The sequence below is a fragment of the Cynara cardunculus genome, unplaced genomic scaffold (genome assembly GCF_001531365.2).
Source record: "Cynara cardunculus var. scolymus isolate 2C unplaced genomic scaffold, CcrdV1 Un_Scaffold_3236, whole genome shotgun sequence".
Classification (NCBI taxonomy): Eukaryota; Viridiplantae; Streptophyta; class Magnoliopsida; order Asterales; family Asteraceae; genus Cynara; species Cynara cardunculus.
Window position 1 is genome coordinate 16840 of NW_020201400.1, and position 23550 is coordinate 40389.

The 23550-nt window shown below is 35.4% G+C and overlaps 1 protein-coding gene across 1 annotated transcript; it reads right to left on the bottom strand.

Moving 5' to 3' along the window:
• Positions 1–2422: 2422 nt before the first annotated feature.
• Positions 2423–6757, bottom strand: LOC112503558 (probable glucan 1,3-alpha-glucosidase). Its single transcript, XM_025107576.1, has 6 exons — positions 5159–6757; positions 4248–4521; positions 4030–4165; positions 3573–3783; positions 3293–3496; positions 2423–2962 (listed from the first exon to the last, which is right to left on the bottom strand). Exons 1-6 carry the CDS (start codon positions 6755–6757, stop codon positions 2606–2608), a joined length of 2781 nt encoding a protein of 926 aa, XP_024963344.1. The 3' UTR covers positions 2423–2605.
• Positions 6758–23550: the final 16793 nt, after the last annotated feature.

Here is a 23550-nt window from a genome sequence, read left to right on the forward strand (position 1 = left end):
TTTCATAACATAAACTTATATAAAGAACCTTATGATTCTATACCCAATTTCACCATCAAACTCAAAACAGCTTCAAGAACAGTTTTATCACCTTTCCAAGTATGTATCATACGGTTCAATATTTTCAATACCAAATAAAGAAAATTGATAACATAAACTCACCTTATATTCATGTATACAAAGATGAATTCACAAAGTTGTAATTTCCAAATATAACCACAGAATCAACTTCTTCTTCTTATAGAATCACATAGAATTTCACACAAGAAAACACAGTGAAGTTTTCTTTCTTTTCCTTCTCTCCCAAATCAATAAGATAAGATGAATCTTATCTATTACTTTATGCCACCATAATTAATTCATAGGTGGTGGAGGTTTAATAGTTTTAAAATCATACTTTTACATTCTCCAGTGAGATATAACAAATATCTCATGCATGAAACCTTAAGGCGGTGGAATTATTTAAACAATTAAGCACATAAACAATTTAAATTCATCCACGTATCAATACCTTTCAAAAATCACCCTGAACTTATATAACTGAAAACCTAACCTGGTTATCACAAAATATCTTAGTTAAATGCATTAAATAACCTTTATAGAAATAAAAGAATTTTTAAATATAATCCATATGCAACAAATGACACATGTCTTTTGGGTGATTTTTAAGAAAAATTTATTTAATATATGATTCAAATAAATGACTAATCTAGAATTATTCTCGTATTTTATTATTTCGTTATCATTTTTATATGAATTTTTTTCTCTGTATATAGAAAGAGGAGGGAGAGACAGAGAGATTGCTTATGCTGAAAACTTCACCGGAGAAGAAGGGAATATATGTTGAAAACCCATCAAAGAAGACGTGTCGTCTTTTTTACGTTTAGGGGAGGCCAGAGATGGAGGTCAGTGAAAAAGGAGGGGTATCAACGGTTTTGTCTGTATGTATGTGTTATGTATACAATAGTTTTTTGTTATTTTAATAAATTAAGAAAAGAAAAAAATAAAATAGATGAATAGGCCTTTGACATGGCTATGTTAATCTAGGTGCGCGTTTGTTTTTTAAGAGATGTTGAAGTCTGAAGTCTGCTTTCACTTCTGATTTATAAAAAGTGGTCTTGAAGTTTTAAATTTAAATCAGTCAGAATGTTTGTTTTTACGTCTGAAGTCTTAAAACTAAATCAGTCAGGTTGTGTGTTTTTACATCTGAAATCTGAATCAATATAATACTGTTTGTTTTTGCAAACTGGACAAAAGTCTGAAGTCTAAATCAATTCATTCTAATTAAATTCAATTGAACTAAAATATCCAATCATTTAAACCATTTGTAAACTACCATTTATTTTTTACACATTCAATACTTCAACTGAAATACGTCAATTGATTCCACACACAATATTAAACACGAACAAAGTTTCATAAGAACTAGCATCAATATTCATAAACAAAGTCTCATGGAATGAAGATATGCTCAAACAACCCAGTTTTGCCATCTGATGAGAATGCAGTTTAAGATATCATTCTAGATTTTTCCCTACTGAATTCACTCCGAAGTCCTTGGCTGGGTGTATTTTTGTGTCTGGTCCACTCTTGTATTACATACATACCAACACCAATCAGCCAAAATGTGGTATCATTGAACTCTTTTGCTTTTGGATGGGATCAGTTTTGTTGTATCACAAGTGTTGGTTCAGCTTCATTCCCGCTCACTTGTGAATGAATGATTGCATATTTGCATACTCAACTCTAGTCATGGAAACAGTGGATACAAATATGCAGTAGAGGTAATCGAACAATAAGAAGATGGTTATGGAGAAATTGAGTGAAGGAAAGCATTACCTTCTGCTGAAATCGAGTTTTCAGATTTTGGCGTGTTTGAAATCAAATAGTAGAGTGAAGGAGACGAGCGGCTAGGGTAGAATTTTTCCGGTGTGTTTAAGAGGTATTAAGTGAAAAGATTACCACTTAAACATTTCGGAGGAAACATAGAGGAATAAGCTCTTATTTGAACCAAAAAAAAACGCTCTTAATACCAAAAACGTATGACTGAATATACAGACTTCAGAGCTATTAAGCTCTTAATAGCAAAAAACAAACAGGACCCTAGTATCTTTAGAGATATTGAACACCATAGGACCAAATCTATAATAGATATAACATAGGGACTCTAGCTATAAAAATATTAAACCAAATCCAGAATTAATTCACTCTAATAAGTGTTCGTTTTTGATGTTAAGACCGTAACCATAAATGAATAATGATCCAGATCCATTTCTATCTCGTTTACATTTCAAAATGCATAGAAATATAATATGCTTCGACTTAATTTATATTTTATATATCTAAATCTAAATATTTAAGATAATTAATTACACAAAATAAAAAGTTAAACCAAATTTCATTTAATTTCTATGCACTTCACTCCCAAAATGTAAGTCGTTTACCATTCTTATAGAAAATGCAACGCAGAATAAAGAAAAGGTTAAGGTGTTACTAAAAGAGAGTCGACCACATGAGCAATAAGCTAGCTGTTACAAGTTACTCATTTAATCAACCACTTGCTACAAACTTCACGGCGGCCACGGAAATAATCAATCATAACAGCCTACAAAAGTTTTATGGTCCAATCATCGGAAACCCGAACATTAGGCTTACGGATGGTCAAAACCGACGATCTAATCTTCGACTGAATCTGGAGAGGACCGAGCTCAACTTCAGCAGCATGGTTTGATGGCTCGATCCGTGCACTTTTCGGTTTGGACAAGTGTCCTAGCAATATGATCCTCTCAATGGTGCAGTCGGACAAGAATTGGGTTCCAGCGGCTAAGTTTACGGACGTAAGCGTTCCGTTGGAAAATACGAAACGCCGATGAATATATGCGCCCTTGTTGAACTCATAGCTCTTGCCATCATCGATATAAAGTTCGCCTTCCGCCTCTCCCGAACTATCGACCGCAATCACCTAACCATACGAAAAAGAAATAAAACACCATGTCCAATTTCCGCAATCTAAATCTATAGCATGGAAGATTCCTCAATACGAATGCGTACTTTAGATAATCCCTCTATCCCTCCACAGTGAAAAAGACACGCAGTTTTAAAACTGACTTTCTAATTAAATAGATCAAGTAATGAACTTTTTCCTCCTAGTAATTAAAGGTAGAATTGGAAAGTACACTTGCTTTACCTGAAGTAGAAATGTGGGCACTTATTTTGGGACAGATAGAGTATCTAATAAACAATCGAACACATATATCAAGATTGAAATTTTTATAAAATAGATTACACTTACCAAAGTGTATGGATCGTTCTCCATTTGTACGGTGCTTCTACGGAACCGATCTTTCCTGGGAATTATCGTTCCCGACCTTTGAAAAACCGGGATTGCATCCGCTGCCTCAATCTTTTGGGTTTTGCCTCCTTTATATGCGGTACCACTTCTAAGATCATACCAAGTGTGATCCTTTGGAAGATAAACCGTTACATCTTTTGCATGCTGTTCAAAGATTTTCAGTTAGTTTTGAAAATGAAGATGGGTAGGGGGATATGTGGCATAAGAGACGGAAAAGGACCTCGGTATACACTCCTTGGACTAGAAGGCCATTTCCGACCATGAAAGCCTCATCGTTGTTGAAAGTGGCTTCATCATCGGGAAATTCCATCCACATAGGACGAGTAACCGGGACTCCGCTCACGTTTGCCTCTCTAAATAGCGTGTAGAAATATGGAAGCAATGTGTATCGTACACGTATGGCATCCCTCATCAACTTGGTATTGTGTTCCCTATCATCAACAGAAATATTTGTAACCAATTTGATCATCAAAAATCAAAAGGTGTAGCTTTTCGTGTTCCATTTCCCAGCTTGAAATCATGAAAATAACCTCTTTGACATCTACCCCAAAGAATAGAGTAGAGAGGTGGGGTCTAGAGAGTAGAGTAAAGCGTTTATTTCTGTGAAGGTGCGAATTTAATCTAGTTTTTGTGGAAATAAAGAACAATAGCAATTATATAGTCAAGGCAGTTCATACCCAAATAGCCAAGGTTCTCGTCTTTTCGTATCATGATGGGCATGGCCCCTAAAGAACGGCATATAAGCAGCAACTTGGTACCAACGAACAAGCAACTCGCTGTCGGGATTACCAAAGAACCCACCAACATCGGCACCTATAAATAAAAACAGCCACCCTTAAATATTCCGAAAATAACATCCATTCATGATTGAAAATCAACAAGTTTGCCGGCAAACCAGAGAACGTTATCCCGGTAAGGCCAAGTGTCAAAATCATTGGAACCGAAACCCTAAGCTGCTCCCACGTTGCTGTGTTGTCTCCGGTCCAAACCGTCCCGTACCTCTGCGTCCCAGGAAAAAACGCTCTCGATAAAACAAAAGGCCGATCATTTCCTCCTTCACGTTTCAAAAGTCCATCGGATGTAGCCATATGGAAGTAGTAACCATAGGCGTTATGCAACTCTCGGTGCTCAATATTTCCATAATGTAAAGCATCTCGAGGCATGGTCACCTGGTCAAAAGTAAAAGTCACCGTTACAACCCGTCTCCGTTCTATTCATATATTAAGAATCTGTTCTCCTCAACACCATAAATGGGACCCACAAAATGAAAATGTACAGAGCGCAAGATCAACAACATAGTCAAACCTTTTTAATAAATAACCAACGGTTTCTGGCTAGAAAATCATGAGAAGATACGGATTGTATACCGCTAAATTGTAACATTTTGATTCCCTTATATTTGATTACTCGCATCCAAAACCAAACTGACGCGGTATATTCCACTTGAAAGTAGGGTCTCGGGAACATGTCCTCTACCCCAAAGAGTAGAGCTTTATTTATATCATGGTAAGCTAGCCTCACATCTTCAATTTATAACAACGATAGATTATTTGGAAGCCAGTGTATCCCACTCGAAAGTAAGGTGTAAGACCTGAGGGTGAGATGTATGCAAAAGGATTAAGCAATGAGAAACTACATATGATAACTATAAGTTCAAGCCCTAGAGAACAAACCAAGTATATGATCTTAAACACAAACACCATTTCACATGTAAGCCCTTTTATAGAAATAGAACGAATGAAAAAGTGTACAACGAATTTTATATGATCTTAGTCGGTACATGAAACATAAACTGAAGTGGCATACCTCTGGGCCGTTGAATACGGAAGGCTCGTTCATGTCATTCCAAATATACAAGGATGGAGTTGAACCAACATACTGCGTGTAAGCAAACTTGTCAGCCCACCACGATCTTATATCCGGATTAACCATATCTATATACGAAGAGGATCCAGGCCAACACCATCCATCATAATCCTTACCACTTGCATCCTTCACATAATACCCATTCTTCGAAGCCTCTTTGTGTATATGATAATTTTCATCTCTCTTTATATGTGGATCCACAATAGTAACCATTCTCCTACCCCTTGAAGCCAGATCCTTTTGCATCTCTTCAGGGTTTGGAAAAAGAGCCTTATCCCACGTGAAGTATCTTTTGCCATCCGTGTGCTCAATATCAAGCCATAAAACATCATAAGGAATATCGTATTCGTCAAATTTTGAATCCACATTCTTAACATCCTCTTCATCCCTATAATTCCATCGACATTGATGATACCCAGTTGCAAACAATTGAGGCATTGCCGATGTTCCAGTCACACTAGCATACTGCTTAACAACATCTTTTGGCTTAGGGCCAATGAAGAAGAATGTATCAACGATTCCAGCTTCACTCATCCACAATGTATCAATCCTGTTTTGATCCGAAGGCAACATGATGGAAGATTCAGCATCCCAACCTGATCCGAGGACATCAATCTGCATCTCGGCAGCATTCAACCAGAAAAACCCTGAAGTCCCACGTGTTCTCCCGTGGGAAAGCATAAAGGGTATCGAACCATAAAGCCCAAATGGCGACTCGTGTAGATACTCAAAAACATCTAAATTAAACAACCTATAAGGCTCAGATTCTTCAATCCCAGGTCCCTTGGTGGGTTTCAAAGAAAGACTAGTGGCATGTTCAGGTATACCATAAACAAAATCAGCACCATAGAATGACATATCGAAACTAATCGATTGGGGACCATATGGCCTAGAATCAGTATGACTCCTAAATCTTTCCTCCCAATCATCCCCTTCCTTTTTAACCCTCAATTGTTCAAAATCAAACAACCCATGAGAGTTAAATGATAATACACGCTTACCACTACTTTGTTCTCTAACAAAAACCTCTAATGGATCACTTCTAAGAACAGCTTCATATCCATCAAACAAATAAACAACAAAAGAATCTGCAGAATCCCCATCAATTACCTGTTTAGTATACCTCTGCAACCAAAGCTTCTTGCTTTCAAACTCAGGGAGAATAACATCAGGAACCTCAAACCGTTTTTTAGGTGGATTCCGAGATGCATCTTCATCAATCTTCATCCGCAAAATCCCATTCTCGTAAACAGATAAAGAAAGGATCAGTGGGTTTGATGCGATTCCTGATGAATCCTCATCTGGGTTTTCTTGAAATTCTTTGGGAGTGATAAGTTTCGCAGTGAGATCTCCATCGCCGATGATTACATCGGTGGCAATGAGCTTACAGTGTTGGGGTTTTCTTGATCTGGCTCTTTTGCAGAAAGGGGTTTGATTACAGTTTCTGAATTCTTCTTTTTTCCATGAAGACACAGAGTTCAGATGAGAAACAAGGAGGATGAAACCCAGGAAATAATGGAGAAAAACAACAGATTTCATGGTGCTTCGATCCGTGTTGTGATCATAATAGGGACTTTTTGAAGATTGAAATGTGTAGGTTTTGGGAGCAGACACTCTTAAGACTAGACTATTCGAGTTGGAGTTAGGGATTATATATTTACATTTAGACCCCCCCTAAGTTTCAATTTCTTTCATTTAAACCCAGAACCACAAAATTATGATACTTAGAAGACCAATAAGTGAGCCATACAACTATCAAAATGTTAACATTAAATTCGTACTTTTACAAATTAATTGGTTTCTTAAATATTGTATATACAACTTATGAGAAATGATCAACTGCAAACCACCTTCATTTGTAAAAACCTTATAAACTAATCTCATCCATCAATTTTAATAATCAAGATTAAATGAGTTTATATTAGGAAATAAAAAAAATTAATTTTTAATTAAAAAAAGAGCAAATTTGTCAAATCCATAATATGATTACAGGCTATGTAATCAATAGTTTCCTTTATTCAAAACTCTTTCATCGCTCTCATTTCGTTCAACAGGAGGATATCGCTAATCGATCAAGGATTATACGCTTACCAAAATCGACCTGTGTGGAGTATATTGAAGAAAAATGGCGGGACACAATGGAGGTAACAATCTATATGAACAATACAATGAAATCAACGGCAATTTATAAGTTATGCTTGTTTCCTTGACAGGTAGGAGGTGATTCAGTGATCGAATAAGGGAGATGCATAGTTTTTCTAAATTTACTAACAGTGCAGAGAAACCAGTTGAACTTGATGATGAAAGGGTGGACATTGACTTCATTAATCAATAGATGAAGAAAAGGAGGAAGAAGAATGTAAATCCAGACTCTAGAGGTAAGATTGCATTATATACCTTTTTACTTGGAAACTAGCATAATATGTGATTTGGGACTAGTGAAATTAGATTTTGATGAAACCCTACGTTTATGGTATTCAATCTTTTATTTAAAATGTTTCACTGTTAAAACAGGTTCATATGTATGAAAAACAATAAACATATGTATGAAACCCCTGTTACTGTCATGCATCTTAAGAACTTAGATATTAGGCAATTTGGACTATGTATTGAACTATTGCTTAAAACCCCTAACTGTCAGCTTAAAAACAAGTTCATATGCATGAAACTTCTGTTACTGTCATGCATCTTAAGAACTTAGACATTAGGCAATTTGGACTATGTATTGGACTATTGCTTAAAACCCGTAACAGTCACTGTCATGCATCTTAAGAACTTAGACAGTAGGCAATTTGGACTATGTATTGCATTATATATCTTTTTACTTGGAAACTGGCATAATATATGATTTGAGACTAGTGAAATTAGAATTTGATGAAACCCTACGTTTATGGTATTCAAGCTTGTATTTAAAATGTTTCACTGTTAATACAGGTTCATATGTATGATAAACAGTAAACATATGTATGAAACCCCTGTTACTGTCATGCATCTTTAAAACAAGTTCATATGTATGAAACTTCTGTTACTGTCATGTATCTTAAGAACTTAAACAGTGGGTAATGTGGACTATGTATTGCACTATGTATCTTTTTACTTGGAAACTGGCATAATATATGATTTGGGACTAGTGAAATTAGAATTTGATAAAACCTTACGTTTTGGCAATATATATTATTTGGCATAATATAGGTTCATATGTATGAAACTTCTGTTACTATCATGCATTTTAAAAACTTAAACATTAGGCAATTTGGACTATGTATTGAAACATGTACTGTTGTATTGATAAACCCCCTCATTGTCAGCTTAAACCTTCATTACAACAGTTACTGGCATGCATCTTAAACCACATAAACATGTTGCATACAGTAAACATACGTACTTTCAACATCATTTATCTTAAACCTTAAATACAGCAGTTACTGTCATGCATCTTAAACATAATTAACTTGTTGCATAAAGTAAACACATGTACTTCCAGCATCATTTATCTTAAACCTCACTATCAGTTACTGTCATGCATCTTGAACCGCATGAAACTGTTGCATACAGTAAACACATGAACCTGTTGCTAGAGGAAACATATGTACTGTCATGCATCTAAAACCTCATTAACCTATTTCATAGTTGAGCACCATGAGGTTCTAAACTCTCAGTTACTGTCATGCATCTTAAAAACTTACATATTAGGCAATTTGGACTATGTATTATGGTATCAAAAAGCTGTATGAAACAGGTGTTGACTAATGGTATCATCTAAACTCTCAATTACAACCGACATTAATTTTCATTACTGAAATTGGCTTCACTTGTCTGCCTTAATCCATGGTACTCATAAATAAAACGTAGTATGAAAATCACATGGCATTATGAATACTTAAAATTTATTGAAATTAATAACTGATTGCGGTACGAAAATCACACATATGTGTTGTAAATTCACATACACTAATAGAACGTATACCTTCAGATATTGATGTTGTTCAGGACCTAAAACCTTGGTAAGATAAAGAAAGTGAAGATTACTACAAATAAAACTTCCTCATCGAGCCATGGTAACATAGAACCTGTTTCCCTACATAAACCCCGTGAAAATAGCATAAACCAACACTGCAGAGAAACCAGTTGAATTTGCTGAAGAGGGGGTGGATATTGACTTCAATAATCAAAACACGAAGAAAAGGGGGAAGAAGATTGTTAATCCTTCTGCCAAAGGTAAAATTGCATTATATTTCCTTTTTCTTGAATATTTGGCAATATATATATATATATATATATGATTTTGTACTAGTTAATGGATATTTAGATGTAGATTGGTTCCTCAACTGGTTCCTCAACCAACTACAGCAATAAAGATAATTTGAAACTTATTTCATACCAAACTGCAACCTGTTTCATACAAGTCTGAATATTGTCATCCATTGTTTCATTGAATTTCCTTCCATTGATATATTTGTCATACCCTGTTCATAAAAAACATATTTTTACATACTAATTGGCCAACACTATTATTTTTTTAGGTAAAACTTTGATAAAAAGGGTGAAGGATGCATCAGAAGAATTGACCAAAGAATTAGATGGTATGCATCTAGTATAACAAACTCATGCAGTTTTCGTGGAACCATTCTTTTCAAATTGGTTCATTTGTTCAAAATTCCGTAATGAATTTATTAGTTTTGATTTTTTTTCTTTTACCATAATGTTAATATAAGATATAACCTTTTTATGATTGTTACATGAAACTTAATATGTTTTAACTTCACACACACACTAATAGATCGTATATCTTCAGATAGTGATTTTGTTCAAAACCCAACCCTTGGTATGCTAAAGAAAGTGAAGGTTACAACAGCCCAAAAAAGCCTCATCGAGCCATGGTAAGACGAAACATGTTTCCCCACTTAAACAACTAGTGAGAGTAATAAAAAACCAATAGAGGACCTCAGCAGGCAAAAGGTACAATAAATCTTACACTTTTCAAAATTTTGAAAGTACATATAAATGCTAATTAATATATGCAGGAGTTTTGGATAACCCAACACGTAATGGGTTGCGAGACCATGATAGGATGCATAATGAAGACGATTAAAAAGGAATTAATCATGAGATGGACAAGGGCATTGAAGATGAACCATCATCTGACACAAGTGAAGTTCAATATCGTGTATTACGAACTAGGACATCTCCAAGGACACTGAATGAAACAATGCACACACTTAACGATTCCCAATGGGATGCTGTTAAGAGTATGGGATTAGGGAGTTACTGGACATTAAAATAGACGGGGTCCCATCTCGGTTGGGTTTCTATGTTGTAGAAAATTTAGACACTCCGAATATGAGGCTGAATGTTAGACACGGTTCAATTCCAATTAAAAATATCATCCATTCATGACTTACTAGGCTTGCCGACTTGGGGGATTGATATACTTAGTACTCAACAAAAAAAACTTGAGATAAATCTTAATGACATGTTTAGGAAGCAATTCGTTAAGAAAAAAATGAGACCAAAGGATTTGAGGAAACTTATCCAAGGTATTGGAGATGCATCTGGTGCATTCAAAATTAATTTATTGGTTTTGTTTGTGAACTTGATGGTAGATTGCAATCGGATGGGGTGTTGCAATCTTGGTTTTTTGTCTTCTATTAAGGATGAGAAAATGATACCAGAGATCAACTGGTGCAAATACATATTTGATATGTTGAAAATGAGTAAGGACAAGTGGAGCAGAACCAATGATATATGTTTCTATCCCGAGCCACTAACTTATTTGACCGTAAGTGCATATACTTTTTTCTATTGCATAAACCTTTTGAATTAAAGTCTAAATGGCAGTTGGTCTTATTTTTTACTTAGTTACTATATGTGGAGTCAACTATATGGTCAGACGAAGTAGTTGACCACATAAGGCCAGCTACAAGCGGATGGAGCTTCGAGATGTTAAGAAAACGGGAGGCTTGGAAGATCGTTAATGGAAGATTAGGATTGGTTGAACTGTTGAAAGAGACGAGAGATGGAAAGAGAGGTACTTATATACCTTTAATGCATTACATGAAACATTTGATGATGAGTAAACAAAGGAAAATGAAATGGTATTAAATAGTAACTAAATAGAACGAAATATATATAAAACATGTACATATGAACCATTATATGAAACTTTTTCAATTGGTCAACAAACTTATTATGCATTATATGAATCTATTCCAGTTGATTATTACACATTATATGTATCTGTTTCAATAGATGAATCTGTTTTCAGTACATGAATCTGTTTCAATCTTATGAGAACATACATCTGTTCACTGTTATGAAATAGTTTTACTGTTTGATTTGTATAAACCTATTTCACAAAATTAACATATGAACTATTATACGAACCATTATATGAACATGTTTCACAACATTAACATATGAACCATTATATGAACCAACAGTTACTATCATGCATCTTGAACCACATGAAACTGTTGCATACAGTAAAAACATGAACCTGTTGCTAGAGGAAACATCTGTAATGTCATGCATCTTAAACCTCATTAACCTGTTTAATAATTGAGCACCATGAGGTTCTAAACTCTCAATTACTATCATGCATCTTAAAAACTTACACATTAGGCAATTTGTACTATGTATTGTGGTATCATGTATGCAACAAGTGTTGACTAATGGTATCATCTAAACTCTCAGTTACAACCGACATAAATTTTCATTAGTGAAACAGGCTTCACTTGTCTGCCTTAATCCATGGTACTCATGAACAAAACGCAGTATGAAAATCACATGGCATTATGAATACTTAAAATTTACTGAAATTAACATATGAAACCGTTTCACTGTTGAATCAGATTAGATGAATATTCTTCACTATCAGGAATCTGTTTCTCATCTTTCAATGCATGAACCTGTTTTATAGTGATGGACCTTCATGAAGATATGGAATTGTGTACCATCTATGAAACTATTTCATGTATTTATTATTGAAGCCTGATTAGGCGGTTAGTTATTTGTAACCAAACTGATTTTATCAGCGGAGTTTTACAATTCTTTGTCTTGCTATAATTTACAAGGGGAAATCAAATTGATTAAAGACATGATAGATCATATACTTGCTACAAAGTGTGAAATTAAAAAAATGATTGAGTGCGTGTCTTTCAAAGTATCATAGTGATGAATCTTTCATAAGTCTTGCTGGTGAGCTTAATGACATTTTCAAGAACTAAAAGAAGCATGAAGGAAGCCGCGATATTGTCCCTTGTGAAGATAGTGCTTTGTCAAAAGAGAAGTTAGCAAAGATTAAATCAAGTGTGATGTTTGTTACCCAACGTGATAGGGAAGAAGCAATACCCGATAATGTAGCTTCTGCAGCTATTGGTACATTAAGAGAAAAGGTATCGGAACTCATATCAGGTGACATATGTGTTGGCCAACGTGTTAGGGATGAAACCAGTATTCAAAATGACTTGATTCTCACACCATTGTCACAATATTGGTTAAGTCAAACCTTGCATAAGATCTGTGATGAAACAGTCGAGAACTTAATTTCGAGCAAACAACATAGTTAGAAAGTATTAGATATACGACCTCCACATTTCAACTTGGGAATCAGCTCGACAAAGACCGTAGAACCGTCGTCTGTTATAAAGCCAAGTAGAAAGGAGAAAGAAAAAGGTATTTGCATCGAAGATGATGCAACATTAAAGAAATGCAACAGGTTCTGTTATAACCGGATTTTCTACAAACCTGGGTAAAAGTAACCTTATGTGTTTAATATATGAATTATGTGATAGCATGCATGAAATCTTGACATAAATGCATGAATTATGTGCACATGTGTGATAATCTGATATTATGCATACATGTGGAAACATTATATGAGTATAGGCGGTTATATGATGACATAATATGTGGGGATATTATTATTATTAAATTCAAAAACTTAATGAGTAAAAAAGATAGTTTTTAAATCATTATCTCTCACCGCCCAAGGATTTTTATATTAGTATAATACCCATCACCGCCTCATCCTAAATATAAAAGGAAGAAGTTAAGATAAAAATCTTATCAATTTCCCGTTTTACAAAAAGTGAGTATTGAAGGGAGGTGAAGGTGTTCTTAAAAAGTATTCTTGAAGAAAATTGTTGTTTAAGGACTCTGTTAATTGCTGCGTGATAACCTGTAGAATCTGTGGTTTTAAGGTGAGTTTTTAGATTACTATCTGTTTACAAACCGTGAGTTTAAATCTATTGTTTGATCTTGTAAAATTGTTGAGTATTGATGATTTGAAATTTAAAGAGAAATTTGGTGAAACTGTTTCTAAACAGTTTTAAAAGAAATATTTTATGATTATGAAATTGGAATTTGTCTTGGAGAAATTGAAGCAAAAACTGTTCTTTGAAAATAGTTGGGAACAATACTATGTTTTGAGAATTTAAAGAGAAGCAGACGATTTAAGAAATCATACGTAGAACAGCTTGTTCTTGGGGATTGAAGGGTTTGAATACAAACCTGTTTTGAGATTATGATTGGTTAAAAACTATGAACGAGGTTCACTCTGACAGAAATGTCTGCAGCCTGTCATTAGATGAAATAGTTCATAAGAATTTTAGGGAAAATAAGGATGGTCGTTGTGTGTGATGGATAGTTATTTCTATAAAAAGGGATTTATGGAAGAAATAAGGATGGTCGTTATATGTGTGCATGGTATAACTATTGCTATTATATCTTCTAAGATTACAACAGATTGGAATTCTCACTTCTTTGTTATTTGAGGATTCAGAGATGTTGTTCTTATTGGAAATAATAGTATTGATGTTATGGTTACGGGAAAATATGACATGTGGTCATTAATTTTGATTAAATTGTTTTGGAATAGAATGGCCATTTTCATGGCGAACCAGAGAGGCTTTGGTTGGTCCTTATTATCGGACCAGAGGGTTCTGGTTATTGAAATTGAGGAATATGCAACTTTTTACTAAATGCACTAGTTGGACCAGAGGCTCTGTATCTACTGATAAGAGCTTCTGTGTCAAAATTGTATTTAAGATGTTTTAAGAAAAAGAATGTTATACTTAGTGTTTTTCTACTAAAGATAGACCAGAGGGGCTCTAGTCGACTTACACGTTGAACCAGAGGCTCTGGTTGGTCATGTCTGTGGAGCCAGAAGCTCTGGTTAGTACAACTAGAGGCTCTGGTCGAGCATGAACCCTTTCTAACTATTCTTTTATGAAAAATTTTGTCTTATTAGTTGGAAGCTTAACTAAAAGAAAGTACATGAGCCAGAAGCTCTGGTTAATACAACCAGAGGCTCTGATCCAAGAACCAGAGACTCCGGTGGAGGAACCAGAGGGGCTCTGGTCCTGTTTCTTGAAATATATTTCAAGTCTAGTTATGGAACCAGATGCCCGATACAGATTATGATTTTCACTCTTTGCTATATACAATGAACGATTTAAAATGTTTTGGTGTTTTCACCCTGCATTTCATGAGAAGGGAACCTCAATAGACATTCATGTCTAACCCTCATTTTGTGTTTTTAAAATATGTGTGCAGGTAATGATAATAAGGGAAAGAGCATTCTGTGAATTATTTCCCTATGTGTTTAAGCTACAGGAAGATCTTATTTAGCCATGTTTGAAGTAGAGATATAGAGATACAAGAGCATGTACTTTTTGGGATTTTTGAGATGTATATTTTAGTCTCTTGTATTATGGACCTACGTGGAAAAAACATGTATTCTATGTATGAAATATGTGTTATATGCAATCTATGGATTTTGGGGTGTTACAAGTTGGTATCAGAGCCTGAGTTTAAGGGATTTAGGTATTCACATGCATGATGCCTAGACTTAAATTGTTTTATTACATATTAGGGTCTCAGACATAGTTAGCACCTTTGGAATGAATATGATAAGTTAAAAAAATCAGTATGTAAGGTATTTTCGGATTACATCTGGCCAATGTAATTTTGAATTTACAGGTACATAACTGAACTTGGATACTTTATTATATTTGGGAATGTAAAAATCTGTTAATTAACTTTGAAATCTACAGATGACAAGTAGATCTAGAAGGTCAGAAAGGATCACCTTCCCCAACCCCATTAATGAAGAAAAGGATTCTTCTATTATTGCTCCTATTGGTACCTCTAAGGGCAGAGGCAGAAGCAGAGGAAGGGGAAGAGGCAGAGGTCAAGGCAGAGGGCAAACTAGAGGCAGAGCTAGCCAAAAAGAAAATGATGCAGATCAAGCCGAATCTAATTCTAAAAATATGAATCAAGAACAAATACCACAACCATAATATGTGACTAGAGATATGCTAGCTGAAGAGATGGAAAAGCTAAGGGAAACCTTGACTTCCATTATGGGAATACTTGCCAGAATCGAGACTGGCAGAGTTGAGATTAATCCAGCCGTTCCAGTTATCAATAACAGGGAAGGAGATATAAAGATATTTTTGACTTGCAAACCACCAACTTTCTCAGGAGAAAGAGATCCGATTAAAGCTATGTGTTGGATCAAAGAAATAGAGTTCGTGTTCAACACCATTCGATGTGCAAAATCAGATAAAGTCAGATTTGCAGTCTCTATGTTAAAATCAAATGCGTTATTTTGGTGGGAAGTAGAATCCCTGGCAAGAACAGACATTTTGCAGACCTTATCTTGGACAGAATTTGTGAACAAATTCAAAGAGCAGTTATGTCCTAAAACAACAGTCAGACAGATGGAAGAATACTTTTTAAAATTGGAACAGAGCTCAAGGTTATATAGAAAAATTTATAGAGTATTCAAGATTCGTTGAACATTACATTTCATCAGAGGCTAGAAAGGTGGAACGGTATATTTGGGGTCTAAAACCCTCAATCAGAGAATTTGTTATCGCAATGAATCCCACCACTTTTCCATTGGTAGTCGATGCAGTAGAAGTTACAAAGAGAAACAAGAATAGAAGCGAGGAAGGAAAGCAAATTGAGAAAAGAAAATGGGAGGAGTCCTTGGCAAGTCATCAAGGATAAAAAACTACCAGATACAATAATAAACCAATACAGAGACCAAAAGAGAGAGCCTGTCCCCGGTGTGGACAATATCACCAAGGAGAATGTAGAACAAAACCAATAAAATGTTTCAATTGTGGTGAAATTGTGCATACTTCAAATTTCTGTCGACAAAACATAAAATGTTTTCATTGCAATTCGCCAGACCATTTCAAAAACAATTGCCCACGGTTGAAAGCTCCACAACTTACCATGGGGAGCAATACATCGATTGGTCGTGGAAGACCAAGTATGAACAGAGGAGGCTCGGGTGGAGCGCGGGGTCGATCTTTTCAAATGACTAAACACGAAGCAGAAACTACACCCGATGTAGTAACATGTACTTTTACCGTGAACTCATTACATGCTGAAGTGTTATTTGACTCGGGTGCAAACCTCTCATTTGTATCCCCATTATTTGCCTTATGTGTCCATATGAATTCTGTGCCACTTGACGATAAGTTAGTAGTTGATACTGCTAACAGTCAAGTATCTGTGAACCATGTGTTCAAAAACTGTACTATCATGATTGAGGGTTGTGAGCTACCCATCAGATTGTTTCCCATGCTTATGTTGGCCGAGAATCAAGCCAACATTATTTGTGATAAAAAGATGATTAGTATAACATTGCCAGACAGAGGGACAGTAGTTATTTATGGTGATCATCAGGATTATCGTACCAGTCTACTATTTGTGATGAAAGCCATAAAATGTATTCAAAAGAAATGCCAAGGGTTTCTAGCTTACATAATTGATGACAAGAAAGAAAAGAGTAAGCAAGAATTAATTCCAATTGTCAGTGAATATCCTGAAGTCTTTCCAAAAGACTTGTCAGGATTACCTCCAGATAGAGTTATTGAGTTCGGGATTGATTTAATACCTGGAGCAACACCTGTAGAAAAAGCACCGTATAGATTAGCTCCATCAGAGTTGAAAGAACTGGTTACACAATTGAAGGATTTGTTAGACAAAGGATTTATCAGACCAAGTACTTCACCAATAGGAGCTCCAGTTTTGTTTGTGAAAAAGAAAGATGGCACTATGCGTATGTGCATTGACTATCGAGAGTTAAACAAACTAACTATTAAGAACAAATATCCATTGCCCAAGATTAATGATTTGTTTGATCAGCTGGTGGGAGCCAGTTATTTCTCAAAGATTGACTTACGATCAGGTTACCATTAGGTGAAAGTTAAAGAAAATGATATTGCAAAAACGGCATTCCGAACTAGGTACGGGCATCATGAATTTTTGGTTATGCCTTTCGGATTAACCAATGCACCTGCAGCCTTCATGGACTTAATGAACAGAGTATGCCGAGAATATCTCGATAAGTTTGTAATTGTGTTCATTGATGATATTCCGATTTACTCGAAGACAGAGGCGGAACATGCAGAACACCTCCGTCTGGTCCTGAGTCTTTTAAGGAAAGAAAGGTTATACGCTAAGCTGTCAAAATGTGAGTTGTGGTTATGAGAAGTTCAATTTTTGGGACACGTGATATCAAAAAAGGAGTACAAGTAGATCCATCAAAAATCAAAGCAGTAGAGAAATGGGATGCACCAAGAAATCCTTTAGAAGTCAGAAATTTTCTAAGTTTGGCCGGTTATTACCGCAAATTTATTCAAGATTTTTCTAAAATAGCTGTACCACTTACCAAGTTGACTCGAAAAGATATCAAGTTTCATTGGGGTGAGGAACAGCAAAAAGCCTTTCAAACTTTGAAGGATCGCTTATGTAGCGCACAAGTTTTATCTCTACCTGATGGAACAGAGGACTTCATCGTTTATAGTGATGCATCGAAGCTTGGCTTAGGTTGTGTGTTGATGCAAAAGGGAAAGGTAATTGCATATGCATCGCGACAATTGAAAGATCATGAGAAGAAATACCCAACACATGACATGGAATTAGCAGCTGTAATCTTTGCCTTAAAAATATGGAGACACTACCTGCTAGGAACAAAGTGCAAAATCTACACGGACCACAAAAGCTTACAACACTTGTTCAACCAGAAGGATCTGAATATGAGGCAGATGCGATGGATTGAACTCGTTAATGACTACGATTGTGAAATTCTCTATCACACAGGATAGGCAAACATGGTGGCCGATGCTTTAAGCCGAAAGGAAAGAAGTGGCACGATCAGAGCAATGAAGATCTGCTTGACTCTAGACCTTCACCAAGAGATTTTGAAAAACCAAAAAGAATCTATTAAAAGAAGAGAACCAGAAGTCCAAAAAGGAAGGAAAAATGATTTCTATCATGGAAACCAACAACGAAGAAATTTTATGCTTCTAAGGCCGAATTTGGGTACCAACTTATGAAAATATACATGAAACTATTCTGAATGAAAACCACAAATCCCGTTACTCAATACATCCAGGTACCAACAAAATGTATAAAGATTTGAAGGTACTTTATTGGTGGCCAGGTCTCAAGAAAGACATAGTAAGATATATGGAGAGATGCTTAACTGCTTACAAGTTAAAATTGAACATCAGAGACCCTATGGGAACCTACAATCGTTAGAAATACCAGTCAGGAAATGGGATCACATTACGATGGACTTTATCATTAAATTACCCGAACTTCGAAAGGTAATGATGCAATATGGGTAATAGTGGATCAATTATCAAAATTCGCACATTCCTACCAATGAAAGAAAATTATTCTTTGGAAAGACCGACTCAAATCTACATCAAGGAAATTGTGACTAGACATGGTGTTCCACTATCTATTATATCTGATAGGGACAGTCGATTCACCTCAAAATTTTGGGAAAGTTTTCAAAGAGCTTTGGGGTCACAAATCAGATTAAGAACGACTTATCACCCACAAGCAGACAAACAGAGTGAAAGAACCATCCAGACTCTCGAAGATATGTTGAGACCTTGCGTAATCGACTTCGGGGGATCATGGGATGAACATTTACCATTGATAGAATTTGCCTACAATAACAGTTATCACTCCAGCATTCAGGCAGCACCTTATGAGGTCTTGTATGGAAGAAAATGTCGAACACCATTATGTTGGAATGAGGTAGGTGAAAAGCAATTGACAGGTCCTGAGATTGTACAAGTGACATCTGAAAATATTGAACAAATTCGTATAAGAATTAAGTCTGTACAAGATCGTCAGAAAAACTGTGCCGATAAATGGAGGAAGCCGATTGAATTCAACATAGGAGACTTCGTGATGTTAAAAAGTATCTCCATGGAAGGGTGTTATGAGATTCGGGAAGAAAGGAAAGCTCGGTCCAAGGTATATTGGACCATTTAGAATCTGCAAACGGGTTGGACCGGTAGCTTATCAGTTGGAACTGCCAGAGGAACTCAGTATAATTCATATTACCTTTCATGTATCGAATCTACGTAAGTGTTTGGTAGACCCGAGTCTAGCGATACCACTTCCTGAAATCAAACTTGACGATAAGTTGAATTTCATCGAGACACTAGAGGCAGTAACAGACAGAAAGATCAGGGTGTTGAGAAATAAAGAAATCAATTTGGTGAAAGTTCAGTGGAAATTTCATAAGGGTTCAGAAGCAACCTGAGAACTAAAATATAATATTAGGACCCAATATCCGTGGTTATTTGAATGAATTCTGGGATGAAATTCTTTTAAGCGGGAGAGAATGTTATAACCGGATTTTCTGCAAACCTGGCTAAAAGTAACCTTATGTGTTTAATATATGAATTATGTGATAGCATGCATGAAATCTTGACATAAATGCATGAATTATGTGCACATGTGTGATAATTTGATATTATTCATACATGTGGAAACATTATATAAGTATAGGCGGTTATATGATGACATAATATGTGGGGATATTATTATTATTAAACTCAAAAACTTAATGAATAATAAAGGATGGTTTTTAAATCATTATCTCTCACCGCCCAAGGATTTTTATATTAGTATAATACTCATCATCGCCTCATCTTAAATATAAAAGGAAGAAGATAAGATAAAAATCTTATCAGTTTCCTGTTTTACAAAAAGTGAGTTTTGAAGGGCGGTAAAGGTGTTCTTAAAAAGTATTCCTGAAGAAAATTGCTGTTTAAGGATTCTGTTAATTGCTGCGTGATAACCTGCAGAATCTGTGGTTTTAAGGTGAGTTTTTAGATTACTATCTGGTTACAAACCGTGAGTTTGAATCTATTGTTTGATCTTGTAAAATTGTTGAGTATTGATGATTTGAAATTTAAAGAGAAATTTGGTGAAACTGTTTCTAAACAGTTTTAAAATAAATATTTTATGATTTTGAAATAGGAATTTGTCTTGGGGAAATTGAAGCAGAAATTGTTCTTTGAAAATAGTTGGGAACAATACTCTGTTTTGAGAATTTAAAAAGGAGCATATGATTTGAGAAATCATACGTAGTACAGATTGTTCTTGGGGATTGAAGGGTTTGATACAAACCTGTTTTGAGATTATGATTGGTTAAAAACTATGAACGAGGTTCACTCTGACAGAAATGCCTGCAGCCTGTCATTGGATGAAATAGTTCATAAGAATTTCAGAGGAAATAAGGATGGTGTTGTGTGTGATGGATATCTATTGCTATAAAAGGGGATTTATGGATGAAATAAAAATGGTCGTTGTATGTGTGCATGGTATAACTATTGCTATTATATCTTCTAAGATTACAACAGATTGGAATTCTCCTTTTTTTTATTTGAGGATTCAGAGATGTTGTTCTTATTGGAAATAATAGTATTGATGTTATGATTACGGGAAAATATGACATGTGGTCATTAATTTTGATTAAAAGTGTTTTGGAACAGAATGGCCATTTTAATGGCGAACCAGAGAACTCTTGTTGGTCTTTATTTTCAGACCAGAGGGTTCTGGTTATTGAAATTGAGGAATATGCAAGTTTTTACTAAATGCACTAGTTGGACCAGAGGCTCTGTATCTACTGATAAGAGCTTATGTTTCAAAGTCGTATTTTAAGAAGTTTTAAGAAAAAAGATGTTACACTTAGTATTTTTCTACTAAAGACAGACCAGAGGGGCTCTGGTCGACTTACACGTTGAACCAAAGGCTCTGGTTGGTCATGTCCGTGGAGCCAGAAACTTTGCTTAGTACAACCAGAGGCTCTGGTCGAGCATGAACCCTTTCTAACTATTCTTTTATAAAAAATGTTGTCTTATTAGTTGGAAGCTTAACTAAAAGAAATTACATGAGCTAGAAGCTCTGGCTAGTACAACAAGAGGCTCTGGTCCAAGAACCAGAGACTCCGGTAGAGGAACCAGAGGGGCTCTAGTCCTGTTTCTTGAAATATATTTCAAGTCTAGTTATGGAACCAGAGGCCCGATACAGATTATGATTTTCACTCTTTGCTATATACAATGAACGATTTAAAATGTTTTGATGTTTTCACCCAAGGGAACCTCATTAGACATTCATGTCTAACCCTCATTTTATGTTTTTTTTTAATATGTGTGCAGGTAATGATAATAAGGGAAAGAGCATTCTGTGAATTATTTCCCTATGTGTTTAAGCTACATGAAGATCTTATTTAGCCATGTTNGTGAATTATTTCCCTATGTGTTTAAGCTACATGAAGATCTTATTTAGCCATGTTTGAAGTAGAGATATAGAGATACAAGAGCATGTACTTTTTGGAATTTTTGAGATGTATATTTTAGTCTCTTGTATTATGGACCTATGTGGGGGAAATCATGTATTCTATGTATGAAATATGTGTTATATGCAATGTATGGATTTTGGGGTATTACAAGTTCACATGATGGCATAATGAAAAAGATACTATAGATTACTTGAAGTCAACATATGTTAAAGCGACATGGAGGAGTGTTCGTTTGGGAGATCACTTAAGATCACCATTCGTAAGGCGGGCTATAGATATGAAGGTAAGTGCGGAAGATAAACGTATACATGAGTGGGCACTGACAGAATTGGATCAACCTTGTAAGAATATGTTTATCTACTTTTCACTGTATGAAACTGTTATGAAAAGGAATTTTAAAACTATATCAACAACAAATGTTGAGAGTAATATGTGTATGTTTCTTTGACATACTGCAATGACATTTTATTCGAGTTGGAGAATGGCACGAATATCTTGAGGGGCAATTTGGCAAGCCTAGCATCCAAGTCCATGGTGTACACTAATGTTATTGATGGATGGGCTGAATTGCTTAACTACGAGAAAATGTATAGAAGTTGTGATTCACTTCGTCGGTATTTTTTTAATACAAGTGTCTTGGTAAGATCTATATTACATATATAATATGTGCAATGAAATAAACCATTCATTTATGAAGAATGTCTGATTACGTAACTAAAACACAGGGTGATCCGAAGCTAAGGACTCAGCAGGCCAATTTCAATGTTCAGTATGACATGTTCAACAATAACTTGGCTAAATCAGCTCGTTTTGACATGAACGTTCTGAAAATGCGAAATATGGATTTGGTATGGTCAGCGTTTATATTTTTTTTCATTTAAAATTAAATAAACCTTTTTCTGTTTCACGAGATTACATAACCTTTAAACCAACACAGCTTTCTTCTCTATTATGGACCGTGGTCACTACTACTTGGTGGTATTTAACTTCAAGAACCCTTTAATTGTTGTAATAGCAACCGATTTTGGAAAGGATGTGCAATCGAAGACGATATGGGTTTGTATGAGTACGTTGTTGACATATTGGTAAGTATGCACACTGAACACTCTGAGACTACACATTTCTTTCTGTATTATATTTTACAACTGAATATTTGTCTTTTCAGCATTGCCTTATGATCAAGCACCTAAAAGCTGTACGACATCCAATCTGGCAAGAAATCGATGAAATGGGGCATGAGCGCTTGCAAATGAGTTAAATAAAACTTCGATGATGGCGGTGTGTTCTTGATGAGGCATATGGAAACTTGGATGGGAGATGAAAGGTCATGGAAGACCGGTTTCACTACTGAGGGGCCGAATCAATGAAACCAACAAACAGATCTAAGGAAGAAATGCAAGGCAAAGTTAGTACTTAGCACCTTCAACAAAAAAAGGAGGAAATCTAGAAGGAGGTTGATAAGTTCCATGCAATAGATCCCGAAGTTAAAATGAAAACAATAGTACAGGCACAATCAACAAAGAGATATGGGATAGGCATTCTCGTTTAATTGAAGCAAGCCATGGATTTAGTTTTGGTCTAGTAAGGACATTTTTTTTGGGTTGTTGGGAGGTTAGGATATGAATTTTCTCCTATACTTAGGAGTCACTTATATTTCGTTCATTTTGGTTTGACTAAATTGATGTGTGTGCTTACACGT

Excerpts from the sequence above, each read along its gene's own strand:
- LOC112503558 (XM_025107576.1), bottom strand. The coding sequence starts at position 6,757 with ATGAAATCTGTTGTTTTTCTCCATTATTTCCTGGGTTTCATCCTCCTT. Across the intron at positions 4,522-5,158 it reads CCGTATTCAACGGCCCAGAG|GTGACCATGCCTCGAGATGC; the intron begins GTATGCCACTTC and ends ACTTTTGACCAG. Across the intron at positions 3,784-4,029 it reads CGAGAACCTTGGCTATTTGG|GGAACACAATACCAAGTTGA; the intron begins GTATGAACTGCC and ends TGTTGATGATAG.